General features: G+C 37.1%; 1 protein-coding gene across 5 annotated transcripts in view; it reads left to right on the top strand.

Annotated features, from left to right (window-relative positions):
* plxnb2b (plexin b2b) overlaps positions 1 to 12551 on the top strand; it is a 523376-nt gene that overhangs the window by 451736 nt on the left and 59089 nt on the right. For all 5 annotated transcript variants that reach the window (XM_061916746.1, XM_061916747.1, XM_061916748.1 and 2 more), the window contains 3 exons: positions 101 to 201; positions 1370 to 1599; positions 5057 to 5238. In XM_061916746.1, coding sequence (XP_061772730.1) covers positions 101 to 201; positions 1370 to 1599; positions 5057 to 5238 — 513 coding nt within the window. The remainder of the gene's footprint in view (positions 1 to 100; positions 202 to 1369; positions 1600 to 5056; positions 5239 to 12551) is intronic.

Genomic DNA, 12551 nt, shown 5'->3' with positions numbered 1-12551 from the left:
TAACTTTGTAGAATAAATGGATTTAGAAAATCAACACAAGGTAAAAACCCTTCCTTCTTTGTCTGAGGTAATGTGGTTTTTTTTCCCATGATTTTTCCAGGAGGAAGAGTCAACAGGCGGAAAGAGAGTACGAGAAAGTCAAACACCAGCTGGAGAACCTGGAGGAGAGTGTGCGAGATCGCTGCAAGAAAGAATTCACAGGTACAGCTGTTTTATTCTCCATATACATGCCAGTTTTAATCGCAATAATTTCACCAGAAAAACATGTCATACCAAAGACTATAAAAATGGGACCCATTACCTCCCTGCTCAGCACTCAGCATCAAGGGTTGGAATTGGGGGTTAAATCACCAAAAATAATCCCCGGGCGCGGCCACCGCTGACGCTCACTGCTCCCCTCATCTCCCAGGGGGTGACCAAGAGTGATGGGTCAAATAAAGAGAATAATTCCGCCAAACCTAGTGTGTGTGTGACACTCATTGTTACTTTAACTTGAACTTTAGTGTATATTACTGTAAATGGAAAAACAGTACTGCTGTTTTTATGGTAAAAATTGCAGCTCAGTTCCCAGAATTTCACAGTAAAATTTATATTAGTATTTCTACTGTAAATAAAAAAAACCTGTAATTTTACATTAAAATTTTGGCACCTGAGCTGCCAGTTCGTTTGTTAGTTTGTTTTACCGTAAATCAACAACTGTAGATTTTACGGTGTATAACTGTAAATGCCAAAACAGCACCACAGTTTATTACAGTAAAAAAAAGTACTGCCTTTTTTTCATTTAGCGAAAAATGCTGTAAAAACCACAGTAAATTTCACAATTTTACCATGAAATCTATTACTGCTTTTACATTACACAATTTGATGGATAATTTGCTTTGAAATCATTATTATTATTTATATTTTAAAAATGGTTTGTATGTTTGATATATTTTTGCATAATTAGACAATATTTAAGTTAACATAATGTGCGATTACATGGAATGCTCTTTTCTCACAAAATATAAAGAAATAATACATTTAGTAAGAAAAGTTACATTACTTTATTGATCATATTATTTCCAGGCTTTCGAGGGCCAAATAAAATAAAACGATGGGCCATATCTGGCCCCTGGGCTTTGAGTTTGATACATGTGAGCTACATGAACATTATAATTTACCTGATTGTTGGACAAGACCTTTGCTCACTTTGTGGCATATTTAGTCCAATTGACCCCCATTCTACGAATGTTGTTATGAACAAGTGCTGTAAGTAAAAACAGGCTCTTTGATATGACAGTTTTGTTATTTAGCAATAGGGACCTTTTTGGGACAAAAGGTTAAAAAGTGATGCAATGACTTCCTGTCACCTGACAAATTTCTCCTTCAGACCTCATGATCGAAATGGAGGACCACACAAACGAGCTGAGCGAGGGTCGGATCCCCTTCCTGGACTACAAGACCTACACGGACCGCGTCTTCTTCCTGCCCTCCAAGGACGGCGCCAATGACGTGATGATAACGGGCAAGCTGGACATACCCGAGGCTCGGCGGGCCACCGTGAATCAAGCTCTCAACCAGTTCTCCAACCTTCTCAACTCCAAGACTTTCCTCATCAATGTAAGCACACAATACATTCTTTGTAGATAGATGCCTTGTTAGTATTGTGGAGACATTCTATCGATATTATTGATTGAGGACATCAGTGAGAGCATGACTATTTCACAGATGCATATTTGCTTATCATATTCATCCAGAATATGAGATACTTGGTCCAAAACTACAGTTGCCCTTTATAACGTATACAACAAAACTATTTAAATATCTAGAGATTTAGGTTTTCCATTTTAATTTAAAACTGCTACACAAATTGGGTCAGATAAACTTTTGTCACAGCTTATCTTGCTTATTCAAATTTAAATACATCTATATTTAAGAAATGTATATATATATATATATATATATTTATATATATATATATATATATATATATATATATATATATATATATATATATATATATATATATGTGTGTGTATATATTAGGGCTGCGAATCTTTGGGTGTCCCGATTGATAATATATCTATTTTTCGATTTAACGCGATTCTCGATTCAAAAACGATATTTTTCCGATTCAAAACGATTCTGTATTCATTCAATACATAGGATTTCAGCAGGATCTACCCCAGTCTGCTGACATGCAAGCAGAGTAGTAGATTATTTTTAAAAAACCTTTTATGATTGTAAAGGACAATGTTTTATCAACTGATTGCAATAATGTAAATTTGTTTCAGCTATTAAACGAACCAAAAATATGACTTATTTTATCTTAGTGAAAATATTGGACACAGTGTGTTGTTAATCTTATGAGATGCGATGCAAGTATAAGCCACTGTGACACTATTGTTCTTTGTTTTTGTTTTTATAAATGTCCAGCGATAATGTCAAAGAGGGATTTTTAATCACTGCTATGCTGAAAATACAATATTGATACTGTTGGTGATAATATACATTTTTGTTTCACTTCTTTTGGTTTGTTCTGTGTCGTGTTTGTGTCTCCTCAATTGCTCTATTTATTGCAGTTCGGAGTGTTGCTGGGTCAGGTTTGGTTTTGGAATTGGATTGCATTGTTATGGTATTGCTGTGTAGTGGTTTGTTGGATTGATAAAAAAAAAAAAAAAATTAAAACATTTGAATCGATTTTTAAATACAAATTTGAATCGATTCTGAATCGCACAACGTATTCGGATCGATTTTTTCCCACACCCCTAGTATATACATACATATAAATATATATATATATATATATATATATATATATGTGTATATGAAATAGAATAGAATGTACATTATTATATATATACAGTGGGGCAAAAAAGTATTTAGTCAGCCACCAATTGTGCAAGTTTTCCCACTTAAAATGATGTTAGATGTAATTTTCATCATAGGTACACTTCAACTGCGAGAGACAGAATGTGAAAAAAAAATCCAGGAATTCACATTGTAGGAATTGTAAAGAATTTATTTGTAAATTATGGTAGAAAATAAATACTTGGTCAATCATTCAAAGCTATCACTGATGGAAGGAGGTTTTGGCTCAAAATCTCACGATACATGGCCCCATTCATTCTTTCCTTAACACGGATCAATCGTCCTGTCCCCTTAGCAGAAAAGCAGCCCCAAATCATGATGTTTCCACCACCATGCTTCACAGTCGGTGTGGTGTTCTTGGGATGCAACTCAGTATTCTTCTTCCTCCAAACACGACGAGTTGAGTTTATACCTAAAAGTTCTATTTTGGTTTCATCTGACCACATGACATTCTCCCAATCCTCTGCTGTATCATCCATGTATCCATTTTGGTACAAACTCAACTCGTCGTGTTTGTAGGAAAAAGAATACTGAGTGGCATCGCAAGAACACCAAACCTACTGTGAAGCATGGGGGTGGAAACATCATGCTTTGGGGCTGTTTTTCTGCTAAGGGGACGACAGGACGATTGAGCCTGTTAGATTTCCTATATATACAATATATATGTTTGTGTATATATGTATACATATATATATATATATATATATATATATATATATATATATATATATATACATCATAAAGTACTTTCTATTCTATTCTATTCTATTCTATTCAAGAAATAAGTGTTTGCTGTGCATTCCTCAACTTTATCATTATTTATTGCCACCTTTCCCAACTTCTTTGTCACGTGTTGCTTACGTCAAATTCTAAAGTTAATGATTATTTCCCCCCCAAAAATGTTTATTAGTTTTTACTTCAAGTGTGTTGTCTTTTTTCAGCATATTCAATTGAATATAGGTTAAAAATTATTTGCAAATCATTGTATTCCGTTTATATTTACGTCTAACACAATTTCCCAACTCATACGGAAACGGGGTTTGTATATATATATATATATATATATATATATATATATATATATATCCATACATATTATTGATAGATATTGCATTTTTTAAATTTTATTTTCAAACTCTTAATTTATATATATTTTATGTTTTTATTTGATGTAGGTTTTTCCACAACATTTTAAGTAATTATACCTGTTATAAATGATTACATAAAAAAATAAATGCATATTTATCTTTTGCATGAATTTAAGTGTGTATGGTTATTCTTCTTTCAAAAATATAATTTAAAAAACTTTTCTACTTCTTTATTTTGAATATTTATTTATTTTAATGTGTTTTATATTTTTATATATGTAATGTAATATTTATTTAGTGTGATTAATATGTCTATTTTGTGTGACATTTTACTTTATGTAAAAAAATATATATATATCAACTATGTAAAAAAAAAAGTGTAGACATAAATTTGCTCGAACCAACAGAAATAAAAATGTATGGATGTGTCTTCACGTCAGCTATTAAACTGTCTGATGTGTAGAGGTAATTAGTGTTTTAAACAAATACAAATAATTAATGTTTTAAACAAACACAAACCATTAGCATTAGCCTCAACTCTGTCGAAGTTAGGTAATGTTTGCATGATAATCTACAAAAGTGTTTATTTTGTGTAATGTTGACTAATCAGTTGAATCGATAATGATAATAGTAGTAAAAATAGTCCTTCTAAATAGTGAGGTTGACATAGATGTTGCGCTAACAATACTATTATGGAGATGCTGAGCAGTGTTGGCAGTAACAGTCGGAGGATGTAAGCAGTAAGAAAAAGCTCAGATAATGAGGCAAACCTTTTTGTCTCCCAATAAGTGAGTCCACGGTTAATGCTTTACTTTGTCGGCGACATTTCACAAGCAGAACTTTCCTTTTTATCATCATCGTCTATTTTGAATTGGTCTGGCGCTGGCTGGTTCGTGTCAGCGCTCCAATATTAGATGTGAGAAGCTGACGATTGGAAGGCTTGTATCCAACGGTTCTGGCCCAGGAACTACCAGACAGGTGTTAACTGAAGCATATTGCTATAATTGGTATTAACTCTCACCCTGCACTCATCTTACCTGCATCATTATTTTTCTCCTCAGCAGCCATCTTTATTTATTTCAAGATTCCCGGTGCTGAATCTCTGCTTGTGTCGATAGTTTATCCGCACCCTGGAGCGCAGCAATGACTTCAACGCCAGGGCCAAAGTCTACTTCGCCTCCCTGCTGACGGTGGCGCTCCACGGGAAGCTGGAGTACTACACGGATATAATGAGGACACTGTTGCTGGAGCTCATGGAGGAGTATGTCCATAGCAAAAACCCCAAGTTGATGCTGCGACGGTGAGTGATACACAACTTTTTTTAATATCTTCACATCCGTATGACAGAGCTTTTTTTTTTTTTTCTAATACCTACACCAGGGGTGCCCACACTTTTTCTCCAGGCGAGCTACTTTTCAATTGACCAACTCGAGGGGATCCACCTCATTTGTATATATCATTTATATTTATTTATTTATGAAAGAGACATTTTTGTAAACAAGTTAAATGTGTTTAATGATAATACAAGCATATGTAACACATATAGATGTCTTTCTTTCACAAAGACAAGAATATAAGTTGGTGTATTACCTGATTCTGATGACTTGCATTGATCGGAATCAGACAGTAATGATGATATCGCCCACAATTTCAAATGGAGGAGAAAAAAAGTTGTCCTTTCTGTACAGTACCACATGAAAGTGGTTGGTTTTTGGCATCTAATTCATCCAGCTTCCATACACTTTACAAGAAAAACATTGGCGGCAAATTCCGTAGCTTGCTCGATTGACATTCACGGCACCCGAGGGTCTTGTGAGATGACGCTGGCTGCTGCCAGTTCATTATTATGAAAACATGACAGAGAGGAAGGCGAGAAAGACTTTTTATTTCAACAGACTTTCGCGCCGTCCCTTCCGTCAAAACTCTAAAGGCCGACTGCACATTTCCTATCTTCACAATAAAAGCCCTGCTTCATGCTGCCTGCGCTAACAAAATAAGAGTCTCGGAAAGCTGGCGTGCACAAGTGATGTGCACGCCAGCTTTCTGAGGGATCACTTGTGCACGCCAGTTTTCCGAGACTCTGTATTTAGTTAGCGCAGGCAGCATGAAGCAGGGCTTTTATTGTGAAGATAGGAAATGTGCAGTCGGCCTTTAGAGTTTTGACGGAAGGTACGGCGCGAGAGTCTGTTGAAATAAAAAGTGTTTCTCGCCTTCCTCTCGGTCATATTTTCATAATAATGATCTTGCAGCAGCCAGCGTCATCTCACAAGACCCTCCGGTACCGTGAATGTCATTTAAGTGACGTCTTGGTGAAGATTGATGATCACTAATTTTTAGGTCTATTTTTTTTAAAAGCCTGGCTGGAGATCGACTGACACACCCCCCGCGGTCGACTGGTAGCTCGCGATCGACGTAATGGGCACCCCTGATCTACACGTTAGGGTTGTACGCTATACCGGTATTAGTATAGTACCGTGATACTAATAAATGATATTCGGTAACCCCGCGCCTCCGTCGGGTCATTGTTGGTTTATTAGCAGATGATGCATGTTCGGCAGCGCACAATCACAGAGTACTTACAAGCAGACTATGTGTGTAGACAGAAAAGGGAGAATGGACGCATTTTGGCCTAAAAAACGACGATAAAGGTGAAGTTATAACACTGAAACTCCCTCAGGAAGAGATGCTTTAAGACATGGCTAACTACCTAGCGGCTAAAGTCCAGCCACAGTTGGCAGTGTTTTAGTTACTTCTAAATCACTATTCCTGGTCTCCATGGGGACATGTAAAGTAAGTTTCTTACATATATCATTATCACTGAAAGACGCGGAATAACTAAATATGGAGCTCTGTAGCAACTGACTGCAGAAAGTCTTCGCACTATGTGCTTCAGCATTCGCTGACCCCTCTCTCTGTTTACATGGCCTACCACTTGGTGGTTGAATTGCTGTTGTTCCCAAACTCTTCACTTTTCTTGTAATAAAGTTGACTATGGATTATTTATGAGTGAGGAAATTTCATGACTGGATTTGTTGCACAGGTAGCAGCATCCGATGACAGCTCCTCGCTTGAAATCACAAAGAGCGGCCCATTCTTTCACAAATGTTTGTAGAAACAGTCTTATGCCCAAGTGCTTGATTTTTTTTACACCGACCAAGTGATTAGGGCACCTGATTCTCATCATTTGGATGGCTGACCAATTACTTTTGGCAATATAGTGTTCATACAGCAATGTTAATATTTGGTTACATGTCCCTTGGCAAGTTTCACTGCAATAAGGCGCTTTTGGTAGCCACCCACAAGATTCTGGCAAGCTTATGGGTAAAAATGTTGACCACTCCTCTTGACAAAATTGGTGCATTTCAGCTAAATGTGTTGGTTTTCTGACATGGACTTGTTTCTTCAGCATTGTCCACACATTTAAGTCAGGACTTTGGGAAGGCCATTCTAAAACCTTATTTCTAGCCTGATTTAGCCATTCCTTTACCACTTTTGATTTGTGTTTGGGGTCATCGTCCTGTTGGAACACCCAACTGCACCCAAGGCCCAACCTCCGGGCTGTAGATTTTAGGTGTTTCTGAAGAATTTTGAGGTAATCCTCCTTTTTCATTGTTCCATTTACTCTATGTAAAGCACCAGTTCCATTGGCAGCAAAACAAGCCCTTAGCATAATACTACCACCACCATGCTTTACAGTAGGGATTGTGTTCCTGGGATTAAAGGCCTCAACATTTCTCCTCCAAACATATTGCTGGGTAATGTGGTCAAACAGCTACATTTTTGTTTCATCTGACATCCCACGGACAAAGATAAGACCTTCTGGAGGATAGTTCTGTGGTCAGATGAAACAAAAGTTTAGCTGTTTGGCCACAGTACCCAGCAATATGTTTGGAGGAGAAAAGGTGAGGCCTTTATAATGCCTCGATGATGTGACATCATCGTGCTGGTGCCGCAGTGTAGGGCAAGCGCCTGGCAAGGGCTGTTTTAACCCAATGTGGCCCCCGAGTCAAAACGTTTGGGGACCTCTGGTTTACACCATCTTAACACATTAAATACTGAAATGTGTCATCCATTTATTTATTGGTATCATTATTTAAACAAACACACAAGTAAAATGTAACTGCATTTTAAAACTACTTAATTTGTGAATGTAATATGTATTAAAACAATAAATATATCTATAAATCCACGGTTAAATGGATATGTTTCCAAACAGTATTGGGATAATTTAGATTTTACAGGGGTGTTTCAAATGTAGACATTTTGCATATTCATAAGCAATGACATTTGTTTATTTAAATGACGAATTAAGTCAATTCCCAATCGATCAAGAGTAATAAATTGTGGTTTTCAAGTTTTTATGGGATTTTCTGGGTCATGCCATTCACTTTTTGACTGAAATGATTGTGTGAGGGTCTTGTTTGTCAGATGATCCCTCATTGTTACTTTAATGAGGTGATGTCACTTGAACTGTCTGCTGTGTTTCCCCACTTAGCTAGTTGCTGTAAAACAAATACACATCTTAATTATTCCCCCAATGGAGAGGCTCATTATGCTGATTAGGTCATTGCCTCAACCCACTTTTGACACACTAGACATCTAATTAGGCATGCTAACTGATATCAATGCTACCCAGTGGATACAGTATATGTCATGAGCATCCATCACAAGTGTCCACTGAAGTGAGTTTGAAATAGTCTGACAGTGACAAGGCTGCGAGGGAATGTGCCATGTCAACATTGTGCACAAACACTGCCTTCAGTGTGCATCACCACATTCCAAGCTGTCAATGGACTAATTGACTCAGCAGTACTAAAAATAACACTTTGCAAGATGCCATTCGCTTGGATTTAATGCTTTTTATTTATTTTTGATTTGAAGTACATCTGACTTTATGATATCATATTTATAATGTAATTTATTGAATAATAGAAGACAGACAGTTATTCATCACATTTGGATGAAACTATTATTTGAAACAGTGTTTCTTAACCACCCCTAGAGGGCCGCCAAAAATATGTTTCTCAGCTGTGGGCCATATGTTCCTCAGCGGTACTCAGTTGTAATACACTTATCAACCACTTATGACAGTCTCAAACAAACAGAAAAAGTCTGGCGCTAAAGTCATAGAGAAGCTTCTTAAGTGCAAAAATTATGACTATTGTAGTGAAGCTGTATTTAAGAACATATATATTATTAGTATGCATCAATAATTTAATTAGAATGTATAGCTCGGTTGGAAGAGCGGCTGTGCCAGCAACTTGAGGGTTGCAGGTTCGATTCCCGCTTCCGCCATCCTAGTCACTGCCGTTGTGTCCTTGGGCAAGACACTTTACCCACCTGCTCCCAGTGCCACCCACACTGGTTTAAATGTAACTTAGATATTGGGTTTCACTATGTAAAGCGCTTTGAGTCACTAGAGAAAAGCGCTATATAAATATAATTCACTTCACTTCACTATTCCTTTTAACACAGCGTATGTGAAGTGAATTATATTTATATAGTGCTTTTCTCTAGTGACTCAAAGCGCTTTACATAGTGAAAACCCAATATCTAAGTTACATTTTTTAAACCAGTGTGGGTGGCACTGGGAGCAGGTGGGTAAAGTGGACACAACGGCATTGACTTGGATGGCGGGACACGGGAATCAAACCTGCAACCCTCAAGTTGCTGGCACGGCTGCTCTACCAACCGAGCTAAACCGCCCCAATTGAATGCAAATATATTTTTCATCAGTTTTTATGAGTCCCTTCTTTTTCAGTATATTTAATTAGTATTTATTTTTGTAATCGGCCTGACCTAAGCCTTGATAATAATCTTTGTGATGAACACAAGCAATCATATTATTTGACAAAGTTGTATCCTGTTAAACTAAAAGTAGGTTGGAAAAAAATTATCGAGTATGATTAAAGTAAACAGTAAAATAACAATTTACGGTTAATATTTGAGTGGGTTCCGTACCCCTCAGTAGTGGAAAAATTGGGACCTGAGGTCAAAAGGGTTAAGAACCCCGGATTAAATGAAATAATTGAATACTTATCTGCTTTATAATAGTGGTTTCAAGTAATTAAAAAAAAAAAAAAGTAATTTATTAATGATGATCAGTAATTAATATATTGTTTTAATCTCACCTAAAAAATGCTGAGTAAAAGCCTCAACATGAGCTATAGTCACTAATATTCATACAAACACCGTTTCCATATGAGTTGAAAAATTGTGTTGGATGTAAATATAAACGGAATACAATGATTTGCAAATCCTTTTTAACCCATATTCAATTGAGTGCACTACAAAGACAAAATATTAGATGTTCAAACTCATAAACTTTATTATTTTTTTGCAAATAATAACTTAGAATTTCATGGCTGCAACATGTGCCATAGTAGTTGGGAAAGGGCATGTTCACCACTGTGTTACATCACCTTTTATTTTAACAACACTCAATAAACCTTTGGTCTGTACTGCAGGCGGGCCAGGAAAGTACCCATATTCTTTTTTTATGAAGCTATGCTGTTGGAACACGTGCTGAATGTGGCTTGGTATTGTCTTGCTGAAATAAGCAGGGGCGTCCATGAGAAAGACGGCACTTAGAAAGCAGCATATGTTGTTCCAAAACCTGTATGTACCTTTCAGCATTAATGGTGCCTTCACAAATGTGTAAGTTACCCATGCCTTGGGCACTAATGCACCCCCATACCATCACAGATGCTGGCTTTTGAACTTTGCGTCGATAACAGTCTGGATGGTTCGCTTCCCCTTTGGTCCGGATGACACAATATCGAATATTTCCAAAAACAGTTTGAAATGTGGACTAGTCAGACCACAGTACACTTTTCCACTTTGCTTCGGTCAATCTTAGATGATCTCGGGCACAGAGAAGCCGGCCGCGTTTCTAGATGTTGTTGATAAATGGCTTTCGCTTTGAATAGTAGAGCTTTAACTTGCACTTACAGATGTAGCGACAAACTGTATTTAGTGACAGTGGTTTTCTGAAGTGTTCCTGAGCCCATGTGGTGATATCCTTAAGACATTGATGTCAGTTTTTTCAATGTTGGTTTCCGGCCATGCCGCTTACGTGGAGTGATTTCTCCAGATTCTCTGAACCTTTATGGACCGTAGATGTTGAAATCCCTAAATTTCTTGCAAAAACACTTTGGGAAATGTTGTTTTTGAACTGTTTGACTATTTTTTCACGCAGTTGTGGACAAAGGGGTGTACCTCGCCACATCCTTTCTTGTGAAAGACTAAGCATTTTTTGGGAAGCTGTTTTTACACCCAATCATGGCACCCACCTGTTCCCAATTAGCCTGCACACCTGAAGAATGTTCCAAATAAGGGTTTGATGAGCATTCCTCAACTTTATCAGTATGTATTGCCACCTTTCCCAACTTCTTTGTCACGTGTTGCTGGCATCAAATTTTAAAGTTAATGATTATTTGGAAAAATAACATGGTTTATCAGTTTGAACATCAAATATGTTGTCTTTGTAGCATATTCAACTGAATAAGGGTTGAGAATGATTTGCAAATCAATGTATTCCATTTATATTTACATCTAACACAATTTCCCAACTCATATGGAAACCGGGGTTTGTACATTATTGTGGCAGATCACGATTGCCATATCACTAAAATGGCTTAATGAAATAATGTATTGTTTGTAACAGACTTAAAAAAAAAAACAGGCTTAGCCGTTTACTAAAAAAAACATCAGGCCCTTATAAAATGTTGAAGTCAAAAACAGTAAAAATTATCCAAAAGCACATATTGAACATTGAACTTGTGTAACAGACGTCTGCCTAGTAGGGGTAATTCACTCTTCCCTGAATGGCAGGTAGTTAGAGGAGCTAAATCCCTAACCCCCAGGCCTATGAGTCTTGTGTCCACTCTGCCTGTCCAGTCAGAACACAATAGCTTAGGCTCTAGGATTTGAACCTGTCACGGTGAGAACCTAAAGTACAGAATAAGTACGTAAGTGTCAGTGTGTGGGACTTACTGTATTCCCCCTAACTATTATGCTCCAGAACAGAGGACGAGATGCCCCTACTTCAGGGAAAGGAAAAACTTCACAATAAAATCAGTATCATGAAAGTTGAAAAAGATTATTATTTATTAAACTAGTATTAGTACTCTAATACTAAATAAGGGAGAAAAGTAGAAAAATACATATAAACAAGATATTGACTTATAGGATTGATTTCTCGAATAATCTGTAACCACTATAAGAAACCCAAAACGTTGTGTTCACCATCACTTCACTAGAGTGGCACAATAACACAGAAAAAAAAACCCCAACAAAAATCCCACATAGGCAAATAGAAGTCGTATCTGTCGTAAATTGTAGGTACTCTACAGATTACCCTGTCACACACGCGGTAACTAAGAGCTAAACTGTTATTTACCGTTACTCCTACCGCAAATCTCCGTCAGCAAATCTTCGTCAGCCTCGGAGCTCTTCAGGTGCCGCCATCTCTCGTCTCTTTCTGTTTTTCCCTCTCTTCTCTTGTCCTGTCCCTCCTCTCCTCTCATTCGCCATTCCGCCAGCCAGCAAGTCATTGATTGGTAGAGTCTATTACCAAGGTCATGGATGAAAACATTTTGAGGGATCTCAGGT

Source organism: Nerophis ophidion, linkage group LG12, assembly GCF_033978795.1.
Source record: "Nerophis ophidion isolate RoL-2023_Sa linkage group LG12, RoL_Noph_v1.0, whole genome shotgun sequence".
NCBI lineage: Eukaryota > Metazoa > Chordata > Actinopteri > Syngnathiformes > Syngnathidae > Nerophis > Nerophis ophidion.
The sequence above is the reverse complement of the archived record's forward strand: the minus strand, read 5'-3'. Positions and strand labels throughout refer to the sequence as shown.